The following is a 26,841-nucleotide window of genomic DNA, read 5'->3' as shown; positions in this document are numbered from 1 at the left end:
CAGTTCAGTTCAGACTTTACAAAGCAATTAAGGTGACTTATAAAACATTCATACTGAGATGAAAGACAATGAACTCAAAAACAGTGGTTGGCAAATATTGCCTTATTTTGTAAACTCACTGAAAGTGTTTAAAATTATTTTTTAACCCATTAAATCTGTAAGTGGAGGCTTTTAACTATTAGTAGATGTGGTTTTCTTAGAGTTTAGCTTCAAGCTCTTATGTAATCTTGGGCTGTGAATTGGGACCCATTTTGCCCAGTGATGATAGTGATAATTACCACATATGAATGTGGCTAGTACCGAGCCCAGAGTGTGAGGTTGTCTCCTTTGGTAATGGCATGGTAGTGCTTGGTACCTTCTAAGGGTAAGAGCAGGGGTGGGGTCAGCAGATGGTGATTTTGAAAGCAAAATACAGAGATAGAAAGTGGTAAAAGGACTTCTTAGGAAGTCCTTCAGCTCTTCTAAGGAAAAGAGAACCCATATTTCTTTGGAAAAAAGGCTTAGCTTGCCATGAATGTGTCAACTCAAGGCTGAGAAGCTTGGTTCCAGCCAATGCTGTGCTCTCTTTAGAAGTTGTTCCCGAACTGGGTAAAGACCGAGTTTCCTTCTTTTCTTTCTCCTCTCCTCTCCTCTCCTCTCCTCTCCTCTCCTCTCCTCTCCTCTCCTCTCCTCTCCTCCCCTCCCCTCCCCTCCCCTCCCCTCCCCTCCCCTCCCCTCCCCTCCCCTCCCCTCCCCTTTTCTTTTTTCTTCTTTTTTTTTTTTAATGTTTATTTATTTTGGAGAGAGAGGGCAAGCAAGGGAGGGACAAAGAGAGAGGGAGACAGAGGATCCAAAGCAGGCTCCGTGCTGACAGCAGAGAGCCCGACGCAGGGCCTGAACCCATGAACCGTGACATCATGACCTGAGTTGAAGTCGGTCACTCAACCAACTGAGCCACCCAGGCATCCCTGGAGCTTCTTTCTTTTAAAGAAAAGAAAAATGTGTTCTGAAAAATGGAATAATAGAATGAACCCATCATCTAGATTTACCAATACACTTTTTGTTAGATACGTTTAATCTTTTTGTTCTCTGGCTTTGATTTTAAGGCCCATTAAAGATACCGTGAGACTTTATCATTTTTAAGGTGATTATAATATTGAATTTATATAACAAAATTAACAACCTCTTGACATCATCCAATCGCATATCACCTTTCAGAATGATCGGATTGTCCGTGGAATAGCTTTTTACAGTTGGTTTGTTAAAATTAGTATCCATAGGAGGTCTGTGTAGTATATTTAGTTGTTGTCTAGCTCTCTTTATCTAGGACAGCACCCCCCCCCACCTCGAACTCCAGCCTCCGTATGCCCCCGCTTCCCCTGCCTGACCAGCCCATGCATTTTGAAGGCTAATGGAGGATAGCTATGTGTGGTAGCAGCAGCACTGTAAGTATCATATGAAGATACACCCAGGCCCCCCTCCTAGCTCTGCCACTGACGAGCTCGCTGACTTCGGGCAAACCCCCAGCACCGTCTGGGGTCATTCTTCTTGCCCATCAAAGGAGGCCATGAGACTGGTCTCCAACTCTAGCAGAGAGAAACAGGGTTATGGGTACCTCTTGCTACCAGTCCTTATCCTAGTTTTTGTAATTGAGAATTTGTTGGTACTAAATACCAAGCAGTTGGCTTGCTCTTTGTCTCTTGGCTGCTGTGAGTGGTATACCTAAAACAAGGCTATTATGTGTTTTTTTTTTTCTAGACTTTTAGGAAGTTTAGAGCCAAATTTATTGCTCACTGTGTTGATTATGACTGTATCCATACATTTAAGCTTCAATTTTGGCTCAAATTTTCCTACGCTCTTGGTTTTTTCCCCCCCCCTTCTTTCTTTCCTCTTTTGCCCTGGCCTCAATTTAGGCTCTGATGTTGTATTGTGCATTCTCGCAAGCAGGATAAATAAGTGACTGCGTGCTGGGTATTCTTGTGTGAATCTGATTTAGTTTGTAAGCTCACGGAGGCCAGGGGTCCCCTTCTTATGTGTTCTCTGCTTTGTTGAGCCTTAGGTTAGGTGCTCAGAAAAAGCTTACTGACAGATTTTGGTTTGACCTGTTGTCATCGCTTATGCACTTAGAAGTTTTCTATTTTAGTGTTTGGAGCAGTGTTAATTCTGTGATCGTGGCCTGGTTCTGCTCTGATTCACGTTTTATATGGCAGAATAGCCAAAGGAAGTCTGTTGAGCCATTCAGATGGCAATGTATTTTGTTTTTGTTTTCTGTAGAACTTGTCTTCCCAAGTAGCTTTTGGTATTTTCTTCTTTTACTTTTTTCCCCCCTGTCAGGTCTTTGGTGAGTGAAGCTGTATTTGCTGGGCCAACAGTTTGGGCATGGGAGCGGGGTGGGGGTGGGCGGAGATCTTAACTGCTATGAAACAGTAGCCAATCCATGCATTCCAAAGTTCACTTCTGGTTGTAGCCCTGGACACAGGCTGTGTTGTTGGGATGCCTGGGACGATGGAGATGGATGAATCAGAATGTGTCCACTGCCATCTCTGGAAAAACGTAGACCAGTCAGACGTGCTGCATCTTAAGACCCAAGTGTGAGTGAGCAAGTTTTCTCATGGGCTCTCACTCAGCCTGCCTTCGCTGTTGGTAAGAGTCTTGCAAACCCCCAGTGAGGCATTGGTCCCAGTTGGCTCTCTCCCTCACCTCCCTGGAACTCTGCCTCCTCCACTGCCCAAGAGAGAAGACGGATAAATGTTCATCCTGGAGTGTTAGGGGAGGATCCGAGTTTGTGCGTGTGGACCGCCTAGCACAGTGTCTGGCACACAGTAGGTGCTCAAAAATGGTAGGTGCCTTCAGGATAATTTCTACGAATGGTTGGGGGATATATGTACAAAGATTACTTAGTGGCCGTCTCTCTTCTTAGGGGTTGACGCTGGGGAAGGGATCCTTTAAGTGTTGATTTGAAGAGCTTTGGAGCTTGATTCTGAGCACTCCTATTCTGGATCCCTGGAAAACTTCTCCATAATTGACAGACAAGAGCTGAGATGCCCCTGTGGGTTGAAGGAGTCCCGTTGTTTCTCTCGCAAGCCAGCAGCGTGGAACTTCTTTTCCCGTTGCCATGTTGAGGAGAGCATTTCCCATCCTCTGCTCTGTGTGGACTTTGTCCAGAGGAAGGCGGGACCCCAGGGCAGGCGGGGGGTGGGGGCGTGGGTGTGGCGAGGAAGTTGAGGCTCATGGCTTGCAAGTTCTCTTCTAATGGAATTTCCCATCACTTACTGCCCTGCTGATTTCTGATCAATGAAAATGAAATTGCATCACCTCCTCAGAGGCTCCACGTATGCCTGCTGCTTCCAGCTGTGTCAGTTCCGGTAAAATAATCTCATCAGGCGTGCGAGAGGGTAATAGGAAATAAAAATAAAAACCCACAATTAGCAAGAGGCCTTGCAGCTGAGTAACACTTTCCATCCCGGAGGCGGAAAGGGCTGGGTAGTGAATGCTTGGGAAAGATTCCTTTAAAAAGAGATAGAGAGAAAGAAGGAAAGAGGAAGGAAGGAAGGGAGGGAGGAAGGAAGGAAGGAAAGAGAAAATTCTCAGTCCATTTTCTTTGCCCCCTTTATTCCCCACTCACTTCCCCTGAACTGTCTCTCCGGAGACCCCTTACGTGTGGATGATTCAAAATTACGCACACCATTTTCCTGCCCTACGTCCCAGGTCAGTAGAATTGTTGTGTGATAGGCATATATACCCCGGGTGGTATCTGCTTTTCTTTCTCCTGCGTCACCCACAGTTAGACACCAGAGGAATTACAGAAACCACAGCTTCTCCTATGGCCTGTGACAAGGAACCAGACGGCTGGGGGTGGGGGATAGCTGGAAGCCGAGGGAACGTTGCTGAATAGACTTTGCAGAGCTGGTTCATTTGAATTCGCAGACTTGATGCTTCTGTTTATCAGCCCATTGAGAACAAGACCCCCCCCCCACCCCCCCGCCCCCCGTGTTTGTCCTGGAAACTCCCAGTACTGTGTCAGGAACACGATGCTCCATGAAAGGGCATTGTTTGGTCATGTGGAAGCTGGGCCGAGCCACCTCCCTGAGGTGTCCAGTGAACCTGGGCACGTGCCAACCCCAGGAGCTCTTGATAAGACTGGGGGAGACCAGACTCTGCCTCCAGAATATTCTGCCACTTAGGTGTGTGGAGCCTGTAAAGTCACCGAGTCCATCCTAAAGAGGAACTGAGGCCAAAGAAACCAGGATGGGGAATATTAAGGGCAGGTGAGGATGTGGGAAACGTGTTGGATCACCTGCGAGGAGCCAGTAGACATGGAATCAGCTCATTTCTTGTCAACTTGACAGCATCAGAGGGAAATAAATGCTTGTGTGAAGGCCGTTTCATGGATTCTGGCAGTTTCTCATGCCCTTCATCCCAGGATGGGAAAAATTCTGGGCTGTTGGGAAATGGTTGATCTCAAACATCCTTAATGTTCCTACAGTCCTTCACCTCCATGGGGATTGAGGGCGAGACCTCCCGAGAGGGATTAGTACAGCTGGGGAATGTGGAAGGGATACATTGAAGTGTGGGGGCAGCGATGTCCCCAGCACCGTAGGGTCTCAGGGCAGTGGCACAACTTGGCAAACCAGGTGTTGGAATAGTCAAACCATGTTTTTAAGTGTAGTGGACCTCAGAGGTCATCACTGAGTACATCTGGCCAGGAGCAGGACAGATTGTGGCAGGAGAGCAGGAAGACTCTGGAATGGTGGGGAGCAGTACCCTGGATCGGTGTTGCTACAGTGAATCCAGTGGCCATGGGAAGTGTTGAGTCTGTCCCTTGCAGTGCCCCGATGTCACTGTCCATATTCTTATTTGACACATCTGGACTCTAATGAGAGCAAGCTAGTAGGTCTGTGTATTGCTGACAAGGATGCTGTATATGTTTTAAGGCGCTCAGTCAATATTTGTTGTGTGAATGAATAAAAATCATTAGAGCAGCTGCTGAGTTTTGGGCTTAGTATTCTGCAGAGGAGCTTAAAACTAAGACGAATAGGGCCAGAGGAACCCCAGGAGCCTCTGTGTTATTGTGGCTCGTTAACTGGCCAGGTTGGATTGCCCTGATGTTAGCCTGACTTCATGTGGGAATCTTCTGGAGATGCAGGAACAGTATCCACAACGTTCTCTGGTTCTGGCGCTGTCCAAGATCAGGATCTTGGCTGGAAGTTGTGGAGGGATGAGCAGAGCTCTAGGGGCCAAAGGAGAAGCTGGTGCCTGCTCAGAACGGAAGCTGAAGTTCTTTATGTTAACATGCATTTTTCATATGTTTGTACAAATACGTTTCTCCTCTCCTCTTAGACACTTAGCACAGGGTCTTGATCTACATTGATCACATTTTATGACTCGAACTGGCAATTCGCCCCCAGGGATCGGACCTAACCAGGGTGTTCAGGAAGCCATTAAGGAAAAATATGTAACCACACTCGTTCCCAAACTCAATCATTGGGTCTTAGCAGTGCTTGGATAAGAGACTTTCAAGCATAATTAATCCAAGTACTATTTAACGTGGACCTTGGTGAGGTTTCACAGTAGCTATTGACCCAAAAGCAGCATTTGGAACAGCAAGAGGAGAAAGACCATCTGGGCTTTTTTTTTTTTTTTTTTTTTTTTTTGCTGTGTTTGAGAGGGTATAATTATTACCCACAGTCACTTAGTTCTTGGGGCGGCTTCCAGAGGGTTGAGGAAGTGCGAACTATTGGATCCTTGCAGTTGAAGAAGAAATTTTCCTTTGTTGTTTTGCCTAATTCCCAGGGCCACTCTTTGAAGTGGCCAGTGGTAACTGTGTCTCAATCTGTTTTTCTTGACGAAAAGTAACAGTGCACATGATGGATTTCCTAAATGCCACGTGGGATGGGGAAGGGGCTGTGAAGAATAGGACATGGCATTCAGTTTCATACCCACCCCGCTGTGTTTTAAAGCTTTGGAATTTGGAAGTGCTTGAAGCACACTCGGGGCAAACAGACTCTGCACCTCTTCAGGCTGTCTTGAGGTCCTTCAAGGTCCTGATGACTGTTCTTGCGGCTCTCCCACTTTGCCCTAAGGAAGGGCATTGGCATTTGAAAGAGCTCCTTTTATGCCCCTGGGATGTAAGGACTACCCAGTATGAAATAGGCGCCTCTCAGATCTTCAGTTGAGTGAAAACAAAGCTCTCGAGGAGGAAATTATGTGACAGAGTTGCTGGCTACAGTCTAGCCAAATACGAAGTTGGGAGAATGCTTGGCAACTTCAGCCCAGAGGGGCATCTGAGGGCCTCCAGCCACGACACACCCTTCCTGAGCGACCCTTTGGGGTGGTTTCACTTTTGCATGGTGATCCTTTCTTCATGCCCTTGGCAGTGGCCCGGTCTTAGAGCTTCCATTCCTGCTCTGTTTAGTGGTCCCTCTTGCTCCCTGCTGCTCAAAAAGCTGCTTATGCTAATGAGCCAGGGGAGATGTGAAGAGCTTCTGTGCCTGCACTGGTGAGCGACCCTGTGTGTGTGCGCACGGGCGCACGCCTTCAAGTGTGTGTGTGTGTGTGTGTGTGTGTGTGTGTGTGTGTGTGTGTGTTGCCCCATTAATGAGCCTTGGAAGGGCAACCCTTGCTTGTTTGCTCGTGGTGCCAGTTCTGGAGCCTTGTGCCAGTGCCCACTGCCACCAGAGAGCCCACCAGTGGCTTTCTTCCTGCCGAGAGGGAAAGACACCCCTCTTTCAGAGCCATTTTGGAGATGCCAGTGGAGGGAGACTCCCCCCCCCCCCCCCCCCCGAGGCCACCACTCACCTCACCTTTACTGGGCTTCCCGATCCTCCCCTGTACAACAGGTGGGAGAGTTACTGGAGAGCATAGAATCTTCTCTCTCCAGGAAAGTTGGATGGGGTTTTCCAGATGGTGCCGCAGACCAGAGAACAGCAGCCGTAACATGTTATTCATCTGTTCCCATGTAGATCAGATCGGCATAAAAGTAGGGTTAAGGCCTGGGCTGTTTCTACCTGCATTCCTTCCCAAGACTGCAAGTGCAGACAGAGAGTCTGCCCAAGTTGAGTTTGTCATGGGCTTGTGCAGCCTTGAACTGCAACAGGTCCTCCTGCTACTCAAATTCAGTGCTCTGCAAAGAACTCCCTAATAAGAATTTAGGAACCCTCGTAGACTCATCATCCTATGAAACTCGTGAGCATGGTTCTGATAACACTTGCAATAGGGCAGAAATCTTGTATGCAGTCATTAGTGTATAGCCCGTGCCTGACTCCCCTGCCCCCGAATTGTACTTAGGGATTTGCTCGGCTTCCTGATTTATGTTTCATGGACCAGTTATTTAAAATGGCTGGAATGAGGGCTGCCTCTGTAGACTTCAAGCCTTCTGTAATTTTGGAAAAGGAAACGAACACTATAAACCACAGAATGCTGAAATATTCAAGTATTGTACCTGAACCTCAGAATTAGGATGATTGGGTCTTTGGTGATTAATTACAGGTCATGTTGAGATGAACACACTCCCGCTGTTATTTAAGGTGTTCCCTAGAAAGAGAAAGTGTGCTGTTAATCAAGTTTTTGTCTGTACCACTTGTTCAGCTTTGTGGTAGGAGATGAATGGAAATAGAAGCCAGTTTTTGCCCTCAAGCAGCTTAAAGTCAGTCGTAGAACTAAAAGTGACCCAGGTGAAATGAGCGATAGTTTAGTGGCCGTGTGGTGATGATCGGTAGGACCAATCTCTGTGTGGTAGGACAGAGAGGAGGCAGATCTTTGTGGGCTTGAGTGATCAGAGGGGTTTTCTTGCCTGCGTGGGACTTAAAGGGTGTCCAAGGTTTGGATAAATGTTGGGGAAGAGGACATCCGAAGGGCTTGGGACTGCAGGAACAGAGGCAAAAATGAAGGGGAGAGACCCTTCTATTGGAGGTGAGAGAGGTGACTGAGTAGTAGCATAGGAGGAGATTCCAGAGTGTTTTAAAACCAGTGCAGAGAGGGGTGCCTGGGTGGCTCAGTTGGTTAAGTGTCCAACTGCAGCTCAGGTCAACAGCTCACGTTTTGTGGGTTCGAGCGACGCATCATGGTCTGTGCTGACAACTCGGAGCCTGGAGCCTGTTTCAGATTCTGTGTCTCCCTCTCTCTCTCTACCCCTTCCCCATTCCCACTCCGTCTCTCTCTCGCTCTCTCAAAAATAAGTAAACGTTAAAAAAAAAAACAACAGTGTGGAGAGTGTAAGTTTGAATATTTTGGCAGTTCGCTCTAATGGGAAAAAGCATCAGATGAATATGACCTTGGGAAGGCTAGACTGATGTATCCTTTCTGTTTTCTGGAATCAAAGATGGCACCAGGAGTTCCATTCGGAGAGACGAGGGTGGTCAGTGAGGGGCACTTCCATTCAGTCTTGTTGAGCCGTGCTGAGTGTTGAGTGAGGGAAGGCTAGTCATTTACAGACATCTTGTGGTCTTCTGAAAGTATGAGGCCCATATGCAAGTGATAAGTTAGGAATGGATATTTTTGTTTTGGGAGTCAACACATAATTTCAGTAATTGAAACCACAGAAGTAGTTAAGGTAGTTGATGTACAGAGATAAGAGCGGAGTGCCAAGGGGGAGAATATGCTGGTTAAATACTGTAGAAGAACAGAGAGGAGAGGTTTCTGTGGGTTAAAGCAAGAGGGAGTCTTATGAAATAAGTGGAAAAGTGCATCCGCGGAGAACTGTGGGAACAGGGGGAGGGCAGGCAACGCAGAGACCAGAGATCAGAGAGGCAGGAGGAGAGCCGAAGGAGGATGCCAGAGAAATGAAGGGGAAATCTCAGGGTGCGGTGGTTGGCAGTTTGGATTGCAGGAGAGAGTGAGGAAGTTGAAAATAGAAGAGGAAAAAAACTACTGGCTGCTGAGGGGGACATTGGTGACCTTGTAGGGATACCAAATCTTGGAGACGCAGGGCCTTCTCACTCGTCTGAAGCGATGTCCAGAGAACCTGACCCTGCATCCTGGGATGGGGCCTGGCATCTGTATGTGTCGTCACTGAGCCCCACAGCTGCTTCTGCTGCACAGTAGAACTGGAGAAATGCGGTAGAGCTCTCCTTGAACTCGCGGAGGAGGAGAAACTCACCTGGCTTTAGGAGATCAGCGCTGGGGAAGTGAAGCAGAGGCCAGAGTCTGCTTGCTTGAAGGTGCTGAGGACAGGTTGTTGGAAGGAAGGACAGCAGTGCTGTCTGACGATGCGAGTGGGTCAGACTCTGATCCAGGAGCTCAAAGGTAGTGGAATGTGGTAGAGAGTTGAGCAAGAGATAGCCCCAGTAAAATCCTACACAGCCCTCTTACTAATCATCAAGGAAAGGACAACACATCCTTGCAGTAGAAATAACAGGCAATTCACACGAGAAATATAAATTGCCAATAAGTATCTGCAGATGGTTCCTGTCTTATTAGCAAGAAGTATAAGTCAAAATGAGATACCATTTCTTGCCTGCCAAATTGACATTTTTTTAAAAGCAAAATAATACCCACTAATGATGAAGGTGCGGGAAAATTGATGCTCATATACCATTGGGCATGAGTTGGAGGGGCTTTTTTGGAATATGCCAGAGAGCCTAACCCATTGTTAGCTTTTAGGCCAGCAAGTCCACTTGCGGAAGTATGTCCTAAGGAAACAGAGATGTAACGTCTTGGGTAAGAACCTAGGCTTTACAATAGGAAGGAAGGCTTCCCTAGTTTCAAAGACCCACTTAGCTGGCATGTGACTTATATGTAAGATACTTAACCTTCTAAGCCTCAGTTTCTTCATCTGTAAAATGGGCTGTTGTGAGGATCAAATGAAATGAGGTATATTTAAAAAGTGCTGAGAACTATGCCTGGCCCTACTAAGTGTGTTAGCAATGGAGCTGCTCCTTATTTATGTTGGTGATTTCATTAGCATATATACAAAGATTTACAAGAGTTTATTGTAGCATTGACAGCAAAATATTAGAAATTGCCTAAAGGTCCAGTAATAGAATTTAGTGAAATTTTATGCTATGTCCAAGGCATACAATATCTATGTAGCTATTAGTTCTGACTTAGGAAGAATATTCCATGTCCTGGGAAACTCTCATGCTAGATTCATTTAAAAGGGCGGCTCACATAAGGAGCAGTGCGATCTGAGTTTGGTAGAAGAAGATCAGTATCTCTAGACGTGCGGAGGAAAAAAAAAAAACAAAACACCTAAAAACTGTCCTGCCTGCCAGTGACTCTCTGGCTGGTGGAATTATAGGTGATTTTTATTTTAGCTGGTGAGTCGTTCTGCCCATATTCATTTTTTTTTTTATAATGAACTCACACTGCTTTAATCAGGAGAAATTATTTAGAATAAATTTAACATCATGAGATGCCAGATTGAAACTGTAATGGGCCAGATGGCACAGTTTTACCTCGTCTCCTAGCTTTTACTCTGCAGCCCAGCAGCAAGAACGGAGAGATCAGAAATAGGATCTTTGGAGAGGGATTTTGAGGAAATTGGGAGGAGATGAAAAGTTGTGGGTGCTGGCAAAGAAAACACTGAAGTAATTGGTTACAGTGAGGGTGGGAAGGGATCCCGTTTAGCTGGGAAGGCAGCAGGGGCTGAGTAGAGATGGGGTGGGGGAGCTCTGCCCACATCGCAGGGGCAGTTGATGCGGTAAGGTGGTTAAAGCGGCTGTGTATGGTGAAAGGAGGTGTTGCTTGACATCTGGGATGGGGGCAGTGCTTCACGGTTTGAATCTAGGTCAGGAGAGAACTTCTGAGGCCAGTGATGGCCAAAGATGCCGGTCGTCTGCCTTCAGGATATGGTGGGAAGCTGCGGTGTGAGCACTTCGGTATTTACCTAAGTTACTTGATACAGTTACTTGAACAGCTGGTTCAGTTGCCCCAGCGACACTTTTTCAGAACAAGGCAGAGCCTAAGGAATCTTTGGGAGAGTTTGACTTTTTATTATTGCAGTCATGGCTTTGGTCTTTGTTGAAATGTGTGTGCATCCACATGGTTAATAAAAAATTCTATTCCTCCAATCCCAGCTCATCTTTCCCAGAGCACACAGACTGGGCTCCTTGCCTGGCTCTCCTTCAGATCGTGTGACACCCTCTTCCTCCCCTCCATGACTCGACTGTGACCAGAATATCGCGGTAGTTACGGATTCCCTGCAGAATGGACTGAGCTAGCAGTTTTCCCTTCCAGGCTGATTTATGTTCACACTGGAAAGAGCACAGATGCACTCATTAGCAAACATGAAGTCCAGAGCCTGGATGATTCTCTGGGCCTTCCAGGCAGTGGACCTCCTGCAACGGTCCTGAAGGACCGTTCAAACGTGTGTGTGCTCTGACCTTGCCATAGTTACAGAATCATTCTTAAAGCTACTGGGAAATTGCTACCAAGCGATGGAATCTCACCCTTTTAGGCTTTCACACTTCTGACTTCCACACAGTAGCAGTATACAAATCGTGTTATTGTAGAAGGCATAGAATGGAATTGGATATGATTCTTCAGTGGATTCTAAGCAACACAGAGGAGCGTATTATTTATTTGCCCCTTGAATGAGTTTTCTACTTATCTCAGAATCTGGGTAGCCTTTGGGTGTTGTGGGGAGATGTGGGGATGGTTTTTCATTGCCGTGTATTTGTCTCTCTCTGTTTTACTCTAGATTTAGCAGTGCTCCCCCCCTGTAGCTCCTGGGATTCTTCTTTTTTTATGGTGGCTGCCCTTGACCTTATATTTAGAACTGCATTCACCAGGTTTGGGAACTCTGTCCCTATCCAGGATCATGCATGTCTTGGGTGAATGTCTTTCAACGACGCGTTACTGGACATTCTGCCCAAGTTAGAATGGTCATGTGACTTCTCCAGTTTTGAGAGCTCTGTCTAGAACCTCTCATCTAGGCGTAGGGAAGCTCAGTTTTCTGTTTTTGTCTGTCTACCCCTCACTGTCCAGCCTTGCAGCCTGCTTCTTTCCTGAAGCTGTGCCAGCAGTGCAGTTCATAGGGGAAAAAAAAGGAGATGGGGATCAGGGTGGGTTGGCTGTTCATGTGTATTTTTGGCATTTCAATGTGGGGAGTTCTTACACCGGATAGTTACTCTTTTCTCTTTGTTTTGACATAATCCTAGGTGTACAAGAGAGTTGTAATAATAGAACAAAGGATTCTCGTATACTCATTAGTCAGACCTCCTCACGTTAACATCATCTCAGATTCTGTCTATATGTACGGATGTGTGTAGGTACACACACACACACACACTTTATTACAGGTTTTTTCCTAAGCCACTTGAAAATTGAAACATCATCTGTAAATAGATCAGTGTATTTTTCCTGGGGAAAAAAAAAGATGTCCTTGTATATAACCACACCATAGTTACCAAATTCGAAAATTAACATAGTTATCAAAATTAGAAAGTTAATCTATGACTATTACTGACCTCTAGACCTTATTCACATTTTGCCAATTGTCCCAATTTTGCCCTTTAAAAGAAAAAAAAAATCCAGATTAGGTGTGATGTTCATTTGTCATGTCTCTTTAATCTCCTTTAATCTGAAACAGCTCTTCAGTCTTTGTGTTTCATGACGCTGACATATCTGAAGAGCATAGGACATTTTGTAGACTGTCCTCAATTTGGATTTGTCTGATGTTCCCTCATGATTAGCTTCAGGTTTTGCATTTTTTGTCAGGAATGTCAGGGAAGGGATGTTGTTCTTCTTGGTATAACCTCTCAGGAGGCACATGATGTCTATTTGTCTCATTCCTGGTGATGTTAACTTTGATCATGCGGTGAAGGTGGTATTGCCAGGTGTCTCTACTGTAAAGTTACTGTTTTTCCTCCTGTAATTAGTAAGTATCTTATGGGGAGATACTTGGAGACTGTGTAAATATCTTGTTACAGTTCAGACTTTCATCCACCAGTTTCAGTATCCATTGATTCCTTCCTGAATGGATTATAATTATGATAGTTACCAAATGGTGATCTTCTAACTCCATGATTCCCTCTGCATTTATTAGTTGGATTTCTGTTCTAAGCAAGAATTTTCACTAATCCTATATATTTTTTTTTACAAAGCACACAATTAAGCACTCTTATTTTATACGTTGAGTTGTAAACCTTTACTCTCATGCAATTTTCTTGCTCAGATTGTCCCAGTTTGAGCAAGTGGGAGCCCCTGCAGCCTGCTCCTGTTTCCTTTCAGCACACTGCCTCCATTCTGAGAGCACCTTCTTACGTTTTGGCTCAGAAAGATGCTTCAGGCCCATCTTGGGCTCTTCCTTGCCCCAGCCCAAGAATTGGCTACTTCTTCAAGGAGCCCTGGTTCCATTGAGTAGAGGAAGGTTACACCAGACATTTCTTCAACAGAGACAAAAAGAAACAGAGCATGTTCAGGGGTCATCTCCCCCCACCCCCCCTTCAAGTATTGTTTCTCCTCAATACCTTAATTTTCCCTACAGTTTCATTCACCACCTATCACATCTTGGATGTGGAAGATACAGAGATGAATGAGACATGGAACAGACGAATGGCAGAGGTAGACCAGTCAACAGATGATGATAGCAGTGCAGTAACCCCAGAATTGCAATGTGTTTCCATCTGCAAAATGCTACTGCGGGATCACAGAGAAGGAGGTTAAAGTTGACTGAGTGACCCGATTGACAAGTGGGGCATCTTCACCCTTCACGGGACCTTCATAGACTGCCTGATGGAACCTTCTGGCCACGGCAAAATCCCTTTCTCCATTCATAGAACCGGGGAGCAGTATTTCACAAAGTCAACATTCCATTTGAGAACTTTGATAATCTTGAGAAAGACTTTCATTCGTATGAAACCGAACTCTAATTCCTATTAAGTTCCCTGCGTTACTCATAGTTAAACCCTGAAGCTGGGTAGACCACATGTAACTAATTCCCATTGTACATAACAGGCATAGTTGAGGAGAGTTGGCTTGCCTTGCAGTGGGAGTTCTCTCTTCTCTTTCAGACGGTTCCTGGTCTGCCATCTGACCATGCTCTGGTTTGTCAGGACTCCTCATACGAGATTCTCTTGAGTGGATTGTAACATTCTTCATGCAGAGAAAGAAAATGATGGGCCTGTGAACCCTACTGAGTTTCACCGGGTGTGGTGTAGTCCTATAGCTAGAGATCACATTTCCATCTTTGGCCGCCATGTCAGCTTTGTGCTTGCACTGAATCTGTAGTGCAGTAACACCCCCGGGTATTTTTTGCATGAACTCTTGTTAATCAAGTCTCTTCCAGTGTCTGTTGGTTTTACTGATTGCGTGAACTTAAAATACAGGGCTTCAAACTTCATCTTTCAAAATTTCATCTTGTTTGTTTGGGCCTGTCCCTCCCACTAGCTGAGATCGTATCTTTAGTCGTGACATCACCATCTGGCATAGGAGTTAGTCCTCTTAGCTCTATGTCCTTCACATAGCGTTGGGTGTGCCTGGTCTCATCCCTCAAACTGTTGATGGGAGCGAAGGGAACCGGGCACAAGACAGAATGTTGAGGCACGTCACTAGACACACTGACCTTTGAGTGGATACTTCAAGTCACAGCATCTGCCAGCTGTAGAATCAGCCAGACTTTGTTATCTGCAAGACATTTTCTGTCCTGGATACAAAGATATGATAAACTTTGCTATACCTTATTAAAATCAAAAAGTACTTAGGTGCGCCTGGGGGGCTTGGTTTCAGCTCAAGCTGATTGATTTCACAGTTCATGGGTTGGAGCCCTGCATCGGGCCCCATGCTAATAGCATGGAGTCTGTTTGGGATTCTGTCTCTATCTCTGTCTTATCCCTCCCCTGTTCTCTTTCTCTCTCTCTCAAAAATAAATAAATAAACTTAAAAAAAATCAAATCAAAAAGTACTCTCTAATGCATTTCTCAGATCTGTGAACTTAACTGAAGCTACTTTTCAGTTTATTTTATGTGAATGTTCTTACTGAACCTACAGCTAATTGTTAATAACTCAGGACCTCCTTTTTGAAAAAAAATTTTTTTCCTCCTAGTTGCTATCCAGTAACTGTTGAATCTGTTCTAAAACTATGGGGAACTTGCAATATGCAATCTCCAGCGTATCTTTTTAAAATCTAGTATCATTATCCAAAATGATATACACACACATTACTTTTTCCCCTTTTCTTGCTTTATATTATTTCTAAGTGTTTTCTACCACTTAAAGTTCTATTTCTTTGTGGTCTCTCCCCCATGAGAATGTACACTGAGACCTGTTGATCATTAATTCCCTGGCATCTGACACATACTGGGTACACAGTAAATAATGAATGAGTGAGTGAATGAATGAATGAATACATTTTTTTGTTTCATAGTCTCTGGAATCTGCCTTTTTTCCTCTTCTTTTTTAAACATTTATTTATTTTTGAGAGAGAGTGCAAGCAGGGAAGGGGCAGAGAGAAAGGGGGGGAGCAGAGGATCTGAAGTGAGCTCTGTGTTGGCAGCAGTGAGCCTGATGTGGGGCTTGAACTCACGAACCGTGAGATCATGACCTGAGCCAAAGTCAGACGTTCAACCGATTGAGCCACCCAGGTGTTCCTGCCTTTTTGTCTTTTAAAAAAAAAAAAAAAAAAAAAAAAGTCAGGATAATGAGCTGCCGGTCAGTTCCTTGTAATACCTCCCCCAATTCTCATTACCCCTTCTCCTGTGTAGAGATATCCAAGTAGCTTTCCACCCACTCCAAAAAAAAGGGGCATGTGTGTGAATGGGCATAGTTGTTTTTTAAATGTTTATTTGAGAGAGTGCAAGCAGGAGAGGGGCAGAGAGAGAGAGAGAGACAGAGAGAGGGAGAGGGAGAAGAGAGAGAAGGGGAGAGAATCCCAAAGCAGACTGTGCTAACAGAACCGTGAGATCATGACCTGAGCTGAAATTATGAGCCAGATGCTTAACTGACTGAGCCACCCAGGGGCCTCGAAGGGGCATGTTTTTTCACATAACAATCTTAGATTCCCATGATCTTAGAACAGTCCTCGGTTACATATAAAGATTGAATTTGAATGTCGGATATTTCTGGAGTTCTTTTTGGGAAATAGACATTAAAGAAAACTGTAGGAGAGTGGCTAAGGAGACAGACTTCACAGCCAGATGATGGATTTATCATTTGGGCTGTAGAACGTGCACAACTCAGTTTTCCCATCCTAAAGACAGGGATATAAAGAACATCCGTCTCACACAGTGGTTATGAGGGTGGTGTGGTATCTGTAGGCCTTCCCAGGATGCCTAATTCTAGAAGCGATGGCTTCCCTTAGGATGGTTTTAATTTTTAAAAGCTTTGGGAAAGAAAGGCACAGAGGAGGAAAGGAAGTCACCCATAACCTCATCCCCTAGCGATTACCATTTAAAAAGTTCTGATACAAATCTCCTGTATTTTCCATGTGCAGACCTATAGATACTTCATTCACTCAATATCCTCTGTGATCATTTTCCCACTCCTATAAGTAGTTATTTTAAACAGTGATACTTTATATTGTCTTATGGAACTCTATGCAGTATCATTTATTTAGAGAGCCCCTTCTTTCACCAGATTATTTCCATCTTCTTTTTTTTTTTTTCCTGTTGAAAATGCTGTGATGAATAATACTGTATCTCCGCCGTGTATCTTGGGTTGTTTCCTAGAATTGGGGAATTGCTGAGTCAGAGGGCATGTGTGTTTTTTGAGGCTTTTGATACCTATTGCCAGATTGCCTTCAGGAAAATGGTGCTCCGTTACTGGCCTTCCAGGAGAGCAAGCAGGCTGCTCCTGGCAGATGGTGCTCCCCGACTAGCCCTCCAATAGAGCAGAGCAGGCTGCTCCTGGAGGATGGTGCTCCCTGGTTGGCCCTCCAGGAGAGCAAGCAGGCTGTTCCTGGAGGATGGTGCTCCCTGACTAGCCCTCCAATAGAGCAGGCTGCTCGTGGAGGATGGTGCTCCCTGGCTGGCCCTCCAGTAGAGCAGAGCAGACTGCTCCTGGAGGATGGTGCTCCCTGGCTGGCCCTCCAGCGCAGCAGAGCAGGCTGTTCCTGGAGGATGGTGCTCCCTGGCTGGCTCTCCAATTGAGCAGGCTGCTTGTGGAGTATGGTGCTCCCTGGCTGGCGGTCCAGCAGAGTAAGCAGGCTGCTCATGGAGGATGGTTTGCCTGCTACTTCACTTCTCTCTGGCATGCAGCACGGATTACTCGCGGAGGCAACAGTTTCTCGCAGTCTGGATTCGCTGTTTTTCTCTTCTTCCCCTTTGTTTCTTTTCTTGGTTTTCTGCCAAACAGCCTCTTGTGAAAGGACCGCCTAATTAACCCTGTGCTAATTAACAATTTAAAATTACACAGTGTGACTGTTCATGTTTAATTCTCTGGGAGCTGGAGCAACAGCAGGAACCCCTCCCCTCCCTAACAACTATATCCTGCCCCCCTGCCCAGCTTCCCAGTAACTGTTGCATTGTACCAGTCCTGTCTCCTTAAAGCAGTGTCAGAAAATTGTCCTAGCACATCTTCTTGGTTGAAAGAGGGAGATGAATGATCTTGTTAGTGGTGGGGCCCCGGGGTAATAGGGAGACTTACCATTTTAAACAATCTTTGGTAAATAAAGGCTGATACAGGGGAGCTTCCCAGGTAGGTTCCAGGGGGACTGTAACTTGTGACAGGAGCAGGGGTGGGGGCTTTTGATGATGATGTTGGAACTTTCTGTACAAGACTACTTCTCACATGGCAGATTTAAACACTAAGAGAGAATGAGTGTGAGAGAACCAGATCACTCCTATATCTGCCATTGAACGTCTTACTGGAAAGATGTGCTCTTTTGAAATCTAACCGATGTCTTAAAACCATGCACAGACCATGTTGAGTACCATACTGGGAGGTCAGAGTGTGTCTGTGTTTGAAAGGGAATTTGGGGTCACAAGCAGCAGAAGACAAGCAGGCTGCAGGAAGGGTTGTAAGTTGGTATGCGTGAGCTGGCCCTGGCACGAGTGAAGGGTGAGGGGATGGGGTGCAGAGCTGGGGGTGGGGTGTGAGGGTCTCAACGGAGGCTGCTGGTGGGCCTGCGTGTGAGCGCGTGGGGACCTGCTGGGTTCCCAGGCTGCCCTCTGTAACTGAGATCATTGATTTTACGGGAAACCGTGTTTACAGACAGAGTGCTGATCGACCTGCCAAGTTGACTTCTGCCTCCTTAAGTAAGAACTACCTTTTTCTTATTGACTGGCTGATAAACAGAACGAGAGGGACAGCCAGCCGGGTGGGAGAGTTCTGGAGAGCCTGAGGTCCTTGAGCTGAAGGATTGGGCGGGTTTAAGGGATTGCTTCATCTCTACCCTCAGGTCCCTTCTCTGCACCTCCCACCCCATCCCTGCACCTCCCCGGAACCGGTGGGGGAATCTAAGACCGACCCTGCCTGGCTACCTAGCAGTCCAGGCATCAAGCATGGAAAAGATGGCAATCTGGTGAAGATGTTGTGAAGCAGAGAGTGTCTCAAGCTTTAATGCCTGTCCCCAGGGGATCATGTTAAAATGCAAATCCTGATCTGGAGCGGGACCTGAGAGACTGCATTTCACAGGTGCCCTGGTGAAGAATGACGCTACTTGTCCCAGAAGCACACCTCACTTAGCAAGGTAGAAATGGTTCTGCCTGTTGTGGCCAGCATGCATTGAAAGGAAGCCCAGAGCCTCGATCCTGAAGTGGACCCTTCTATCCCACTGGTGTCTTAATGGGCTGTCGTCACTCTCTGTGAATGAGTGGTATTCCACGTGTCCTCTCTGATGGGGCAGGTGGCACCACCACGGGGTCATCTGTCTTTTATAGATGGCCACAGTGTCATCCTTGCTGGACACCTTTTGCTTGGGAACAGAAAAGTTAGGCAAATTTTTGTAAGTCCCGACTGCCTAGCTGGATGGCTTGTGGAGGAGGAGGTAAGAGAGAGCTGAACAAGAAAAGCCCACCAATTAATTGGTAAACGCTTGCAGGTTTCTCTGGCCTAGCCCAGGCTGGAGAGGAGATTGGCTTTGCTGTCGATACTCAAGTCCCTAGTGAAGCATCAAAGCTGTTCTCCTTTATCAATCGTGGCCTCCCCTTCCAGCATGTTCCTGTAACTTACCAAGCATTTATGACATTGATTTTACAATCGGGCTGTTAACCCTCCCGCCCCTTCAGCCTGCCAACCTTTTTGGCCTGAGCTGTCAATCAGATGTCGTCCAGCCAATCAGGCGCATCCTTAAGAAGAGCCACCCTGGATTCTCACCTGTATCCCAGCTAAGCCTTCTGAAGTCCCATCGCATTTGCTGTGTGGTTTGGTTTCATGTAGTTATCTCTGTTTAAAATCAATGTGCCTTTTCTAAGGCACACGGAACTTTGTTGTAATGGAATTTGAGGTTATAAGCTTGAGAGGTGCCGTGTGTGTGTGTGTGTGTGTGTGTGTGTGTGTGTGTGTGTGTGTGTGTTGAACAAAACAGGACACGTTTTTCCAAAGCTATTTCTCCAGAGACTTCGGGTAAACCTGCCTTCCCTGTCTTTTCCCGAGGGGGAGCTGTTGGCTTACTGTGCAGTCAAGAATCAAGAAATGAAAAAGAATGGGAACATAGGGGTGGGGTGGGGAAGGAGAGAGACCAAACCCGGCCAAAACCTTCCTCCGATGTGTATGAATGAGATGTTGGGCGGAGAAGCAGCCAAATGTTCTCCAGGAAGGAGGTGTAGGGGGGAGTGTGGCCTGGGATTTGCAGCTGAACAATCGGGGCCGTCCAAGAGGCTGAGTCGACTGTAGGATCCATGCTGGGATGGAAGAAATGCCCCCGTGATGATGTGGCCACAGGAGCAGAGCGATGGCGGGGGATCTGATGCCTCCCTCCCCAGGGATGCGAAGTCTCAGAGGGCAAATTCAGCTCTGTGGCACTCCAGTCGGAAGCGGAAAAGCCCCGGGGCTGAAGGACAGCTGCTTGAGCAGCTACTAATAACTACGAGGCAGGTGTGGAATGGGGGCCGGTGGAGCCCAGCTGCCGTCTCGGCTTGCCGCTAGGATCCCTGACAGCAGAAACCGCCACAGCAGTGGTGACCGGGCTCCATCCAGACAGGGCAAGATCGACGCTGCCGGAGGGGGAGCCGGCCAGTTGAGAGTCTTCCCAGATACGTCAAGTTCAGATTTTGCACCATCACGTTTTTAGTCTGAAGCCAGCTCACTCACAAGCAGGCGTGCTCGGTGGGTTCAGGGGGGCGGGGTTGGAGATGGGATTTTGGAGATCTGCCATCTGCTTCACAGTGTCGGGGCGGCATTGGGCCTGCTTGTAGATTTAGCTCCTCAGTGTTACTGTTTGTACAATGGGATGATGCTTCCCAGACCCACAGAGGATGAAAGCAGGCATAGGCCCTGTCGCGGGCCTGCAGAGCGTGTCTGGGCCCTGCAGACTTGCTCTCTGAGCCCTGCAGCCCTCCATCACTTTCCTTTGAACTTCTCAAACTAGACGTTTGGCCAGTAAGAGCAACAGCAGCAGCTTCACCTCTAAATCAGCTAGCGTATCCTCTTGCAGGTTTACTAGCCTTTCTCTGGGGGTGCAAAACCTTTCTCCTCTCGTCCATCCTTCCCTGTTGGTGTCCCCTTGCCCCACAGACAGCGTGGGCAGCCGGCAGTGACTTTGAGCTGGCCATCTCTATTCGGTAGGGCCACCATTCTGCGTCCTTGGTGGGGCCTGGCAAGATAATGTGGCCCTCTTCCTCTGCTGTGGCTCGAGGCCCAGCCCCGACTCTCACACTGTGCTTGCAAAGAACAGAAATTCGAACCGGTCTCCAGGGGGAGAGGAGCCTACAGTCCGAAGACAAGGAGGGAGTCTCCTGTCTGCCCCCCCCCCCCCCGTCCCCATGCTCCCCACTCATGCCACGGACCCTGGCCGTCATGCCTCGGGCTCTCACCCGCCCTCTGCGCGTTCATTGGACGACGTGGGGGAGATGGCCGGGGTCCCTGCTGCCCTGGCGGTCTCTGTTGTGGGTGTGGACAGAAGCCTGTTAGAGTGCTCTGTGCGGGACCTAGCCTCGGCCCTCCTAACCTCTTTCCTTTCTCTCTCTCTTCCCCCTCTCTCCCTCCTCTCCCCCCCTTGCCTCCGCTCTTCAGGTCCGATCCGTACTGGGTGCAATGAAAGCTCTACGCAGGCCTTACCATGGAAGGCTGTGACTCGCCCGTCGTCTCGGGGAAGGACAATGGGTGCGGTATCCCTCAGCACCAGCAATGGACTGAACTCAACAGCACCCACCTCCCCGACAAACCCAGTAGCATGGAGCAGTCCACAAGCGAGAACCACGGGCCCCTGGACAGCCTGAGGGCCCCCTTCAATGAGCGCCTCGCGGAGAGCTCCGCCTCGGCCGGCCCCACCGCCGAGCCCGCCGGCAAGGAGGTCAGCTGCAACGGGTGCTCGGCCTCCTTCGCCAGCCTGCAAACCTACATGGAGCACCACTGTCCCAGTGCGCGCCCCCCGCTGCCCCTGAGGGAGGAGAGCGGGAGCGACACCAGTGAGGAGGGGGACGAGGAGAGTGATGTGGAGAACCTGGCTGGGGAGATAGTCTACCAGCCCGACGGCTCGGCCTACATTGTCGAGAGCCTGAGCCAGCTGACCCAAAGCGGGGGCGCCTGTGGCAGCGGCAGCGGGCCCCCCCCCTCGCTCTTCCTGAACTCTCTCCCCGGGGCGGGGGGCAAACAAGGGGACCCTTCTTGTGCTGCACCAGTCTACCCACAGATCATCAACACTTTCCACATAGCCTCATCCTTCGGGAAATGGTTCGAGGGCCCAGACCAGGCTTTCCCGAATACCTCAGCCCTGACGGGGCTCAGCCCTGTCCTGCACAGCTTCCGCGTGTTTGACGTGCGACACAAAAGCAACAAGGATTACCTGAACAGCGACGGCTCCGCCAAAAGCTCCTGCGTATCCAAAGATGTTCCCAACAACGTGGACCTGTCCAAATTCGATGGCTTTGTGCTCTACGGCAAGAGGAAGCCCATCCTGATGTGCTTCCTGTGCAAACTCTCCTTCGGGTATGTCCGTTCGTTTGTGACCCACGCGGTGCACGACCATCGAATGACCCTGAGTGAAGACGAGCGGAAAATTCTTAGCAATAAGAACATCTCCGCTATCATCCAAGGGATTGGCAAAGACAAGGAACCCCTTGTGAGTTTTTTGGAACCAAAAAACAAAAACTTTCAACACCCTTTAGTTTCTACGGCTAACCTCATAGGCCCCGGACACAGTTTTTATGGGAAATTTAGTGGCATTCGGATGGAAGGGGAGGAGGCTCTCCCAGCCGGCTCTGCTGCCGGCCCCGAGCAGCCCCAGGCTGGTATCTTGACCCCCAGCACCCTCTTGAACCTTGGCGGGCTCACCAGCTCGGTCCTGAAGACCCCCATTACCTCAGTCCCCCTGGGGCCTCTGGCCTCCAGTCCTACCAAATCCTCAGAGGGCAAGGACTCTGGGGCAGCAGAAGGAGAGAAGCAAGAAGTAGGCGATCCGGATTGTTTCTCCGAGAAAGCAGAGCCAGCCGAGGAGGAGGCAGAGGAGGAAGAGGAGGAGGAAGAGGCAGAGGAGGAGGAGGAAGAAGAAGAGGAGGAAGAAGAGGAGGAGGAAGACGAGGGTTGCAAAGGACTCTTTCCAAGCGAGTTGGACGACGAACTGGAGGACAGGCCCCACGAGGAGGCTGGGGCCGTGGCAGGTAGCAGCAGCAAAAAGGACCTTGCTCTCTCAAACCAAAGCATTTCTAACTCCCCCTTAATGCCTAATGTGCTCCAGACCCTGTCGAGGGGCACAGCTTCTACTAGTTCTAATTCTGCTTCTTCCTTTGTTGTCTTTGATGGTGCGAACAGGAGGAATCGTTTAAGCTTTAACAGTGAGGGCGTCAGGGCCAATGTGGCAGAGGGCGGCAGGAGGCTGGACTTTGCTGACGAAAGTGCCAATAAAGACAATGCCACAGCACCAGAACCAAATGAAAGCACAGAGGGCGACGATGGGGGCTTTGTCCCCCATCACCAGCATGCTGGCTCCCTCTGTGAGCTTGGGGTTGGGGAATGCCCCTCGGGGAGCGGCGTGGAATGCCCCAAATGCGACACGGTCCTGGGCTCCTCCCGCTCTCTGGGCGGCCACATGACCATGATGCATTCTCGTAACTCATGTAAGACACTTAAGTGCCCCAAGTGCAACTGGCACTACAAGTACCAGCAGACACTGGAGGCTCACATGAAGGAGAAGCACCCGGAGCCGGGGGGCTCCTGTGTCTACTGCAAAAGCGGGCAGCCCCACCCTCGGTTGGCACGAGGTGAGAGCTACACGTGTGGTTACAAGCCTTTCCGCTGTGAGGTGTGTAACTACTCCACAACTACCAAAGGCAACCTCAGTATTCATATGCAGTCCGACAAGCATCTCAACAACATGCAGAACCTGCAGAACGGAGGGGGGGAGCAGGTGTTCAGCCACTCGGCCGGGGCAGCGGCGGCGGCGGCGGCGGCTGCGGCCGCGGCGGCCAACATCGGCAGCTCCTGCGGGGCCCCCTCGCCCACCAAACCAAAAACCAAACCCACCTGGCGGTGCGAGGTGTGCGATTACGAGACCAACGTGGCCAGGAACCTGCGCATCCACATGACCAGCGAGAAGCACATGCATAACATGATGCTGCTGCAGCAGAACATGTCCCAGATTCAACACAACCGCCACCTGGGCCTCGGCAGCCTGCCCTCGCCCGCCGAGGCCGAGCTTTACCAGTACTACCTGGCCCAGAACATGAACCTGCCCAACCTGAAGATGGACAACACTGCCTCGGATGCCCAGTTCATGATGAGTGGATTCCAGCTGGATCCCGCCGGGCCCATGGCCGCCATGACGCCTGCTCTAGGTGAGGCTGACTCCGTGTTTGTTTGTTCTGGTGACTTGAGTTTAACTGGGGAGAACCGAGAATAGACTGAGGTCCTGTGGATTCGGCTGATGCTGATTTTCTCCAGAGTGGTGTTGTATACACTCGAGTGTCTGACTGTCAGGTGTTTTTCTCAAGGACCCCTTGTGTGCCTGTGGGGAGTCGTATGTATTCAGCGCCCACACGTGGTAATACTCCGGCTGCACAGGCTGGGATTAAAGTTGAAGGGTTTCCTCTAGTTTTTGGCTTCCGGTCAACTTCCCTTTCTCTTCCCATCTTCTCTTTCTTCATCTCTTTCTCAATTTGAAAAATCGCCCCAATTATCTGAAACTTCTGGGTTCCATTAGATATTTAATCTACAGGAAACTGCCGTTCAAGTTGTAAACAGGGACAGTCCTCTCCATAAGAGTGACTCGAAATCACAGTGTACCTTATTCAGATAACTGAACGCTGGGTTCTGTGCCTAGCAGGGAGCCATCCAGATAAGTGCTCAAAGTTCTCGGGTGTGTTCACGAGGATCTCCATGAAAGAGACGCGTTCTTTTCTTTTTTGTTTTGCGTGAGTTGTCGCTGATAAGTATAGTTGGGAATTAAATTGCCCCGGGGCACCATAAAGAGTGGTGTGCTAGACGAAAAATGAATACATTCTAAAATTGTACATCAAAGAAAGTTGAATTCTAATATCCATTAGATGATGGTTAATGGAGCCTTTGTCGGCCGTGAAAAAACAACCCATGTTGGAGAAGGTGAGTTGGCCGTGTCCGGACAGCAAGTCTTACCAACTGGCTTAATTGACCTAGAATCGGATCAAGAGGATAGGATTTGGATGCCAAAAGTCATCGGTCTTTGCATCAAAAGAATCACAATCACTTTTAGGGTAGAGCCTCTATAGCGAGAGAATGTACAAATCACTTTTACAAGGACCAGTATGATGGGGGCCGTTGCTGCTCCCACCACCTGTGCCTCAGACAGGCACTGCCTGGTCTCTGTCCCCTGACCCGGCTAACCTCTTGGGACCAAGGTGGTGGCCTGGATTAAGCAGTATTCCTTTACTGACACAGGAATAAGTCGTTCTCAGCAACAAAGTGTGAGCAGATAACTTTTAATCTGACATGGTTTAGGTTAATGCCGGGGGCCAAGCCTCCCCAGTTGGCACGTCTTCGTATGGTGTTTTAGTGCTAATTGCTGCTGATGAGTTATATTTCATAGCATTTAATTTGTTTTTCCTGCGAATTCTTACTACTTTAATCTTATTTTCTGTTTTGGAATATTGACCCGTGGATCCTTTATTACCAAACGATTTGAAGATGTTTTACCAACTGGTTAATAATGGATGCACAGAAATCAATTATTTTATTTGTCCCCAGAGTGAACCATAGGGTTTGCACACCAAGGGATGGCATCATACTGTAAGCCTTTTTTTTTTTTTTAAAGCCTATGGGAATTGAGGTTTTCTCATCTGGAGATTTAAAATCTTGGGGAGGCAGATCTTGGAGTAAATCAAATATAATGTAGGTGGAATGAAGACACAGAAAATGGATAGGTTCATACTGGGTCAAAGTGAGATCTTTTTAATTACCTTGGAAACCAGTAATTCTGACTAAGACTTGAATTAAGTGGTAGAAAAATATTTTGCTTTTACACAAGTGTCTGTGAGTCTGCGGGGCATCATGCATTATGGGCATATGGCAGATGGAAAAGAAATGGTAGAATAAATCCCTGTGTTCTGGACATGTATAGCAGATCCATACTTTATTTCTTTTTTTTTTTTTTTTTTTTTTAATTTTTTTTTTCAACGTTTTATTTATTTTTGGGACAGAGAGAGACAGAGCATGAACGGGGGAGGGGCAGAGAGAGAGGGAGACACAGAATCGGAAACAGGCTCCAGGCTCCGAGCCATCAGCCCAGAGCCTGACGCGGGGCTCGAACTCACGGACCGCGAGATCGTGACCTGGCTGAAGTCGGACGCTTAACCGACTGCGCCACCCAGGCGCCCCCATACTTTATTTCTTAAAGAGAATAGAGCTTTTCCTTCTAAGGGCTTTTTCCAGGTCAGCCAAGCAAAGGTCCTTGAATTTTCAGGGTTACTGCTTATCAGCCAAGGTAAGTCTCTGGAAACCTTCTGTGCCCTTAGTGCACAAGAACAGCTGAGATGGAGCTAGAGTCCCAGATCCTTTATCCTGGAAGCCTGAGTGGGTGTGGGTATGAGAGCATGTGTCCAGAGGTCCTGTAGAGTAAGTCGTAGGACCTCGGTAGAAGCGGGTGTATGCAAATGTGAAAGAGCCAAAACATTAAGTCCTATATGCAACTCTGCCGATCTTTCTTGAGGCCATTTGTGAGCAGGCTGTAGCTGTTACTGGGTATTCCTGGGCTCCGCAGGGGGAAAAATGTTTTTGTGAAATACATTTCTGCTTACGAAGTTATTATTCTCATACTTCTTTTGACAGAGCCTTCTTTCTTGTGATACCAAACAGATGCTGCTTCTGGGAAGGCTTTCTTTCTGGAGGGCTTTAAGGAGAGGGCTGGCACCCTTTGGTCTGGTCTGGTTGGATTTTGCTGCCATTTGTAGATAAGATATTAGACTCGAAGCCATCTGAATATCCTTCCAGACATCGCTTTCGATGATCAAGTTTAGCACAGCACTGAGAAACAGCTGGCGGGGTATCTGCTTTTCCAGGTAGCCGCCTAGCTACAGGACATCTGCATGAGGTTTACGAGGTCCTCTGCTTCTGCCTTTGGGTCTAGAAGGTGTCTTTTAATGCACGTGCCTCTCTGACGATGTGCTCATGGGTGGGCTCTTGTGCCAGGGTGTAAATTCTAAGTATTAGATTTGGGTGCGTGTGGGAAGGTGGGGTCCCCCCCTCACAGAGATGTTACCTCCGGTGTAGCTTCAAGAGTAAACACCGGCTGAGTTCTCACTCACGGGGGCTCTCTTCCTAACTTCCTGAGAAATGGGTGAGGTTCTGCCACTTCCTGGAGGCTGAATTAGTTCCTTCTAGCTCTACAGATTTGTAGGATTCTGAGCCCTGTGTTCATTC

General features: G+C 48.0%; 1 protein-coding gene across 8 annotated transcripts in view; it reads left to right on the top strand.

The window, feature by feature from the left end:
* The window catches only part of ZFHX3 (zinc finger homeobox 3), a 249,841-nt gene that overhangs the window by 67,255 nt on the left and 155,745 nt on the right, over positions 1-26,841 (top strand). For 5 of the 8 annotated variants that reach the window (XR_007147319.1, XM_047835197.1, XM_047835199.1 and 2 more), the window contains exon 2: positions 21,028-23,786. Coding sequence is in view for 7 of the 8 variants with exons in the window: in XM_047835197.1 (XP_047691153.1) it covers positions 21,074-23,786 (2,713 nt within the window). In the remaining variant the exon portion in view is untranslated. Of the gene's footprint in view, positions 1-12,083; positions 12,090-17,402; positions 17,407-21,027; positions 23,787-26,841 lie in introns of those variants that run through there. The other 3 variants (XM_047835202.1, XM_047835201.1, XM_047835203.1) reach the window with 3 other exon arrangements.

This window comes from Prionailurus viverrinus, chromosome E2 (assembly GCF_022837055.1).
Source record: "Prionailurus viverrinus isolate Anna chromosome E2, UM_Priviv_1.0, whole genome shotgun sequence".
Taxonomy (NCBI): domain Eukaryota; kingdom Metazoa; phylum Chordata; class Mammalia; order Carnivora; family Felidae; genus Prionailurus; species Prionailurus viverrinus.
Note: the sequence above shows the minus strand (reverse complement) of the source record. Positions and strands in the feature narration are given on the sequence as shown.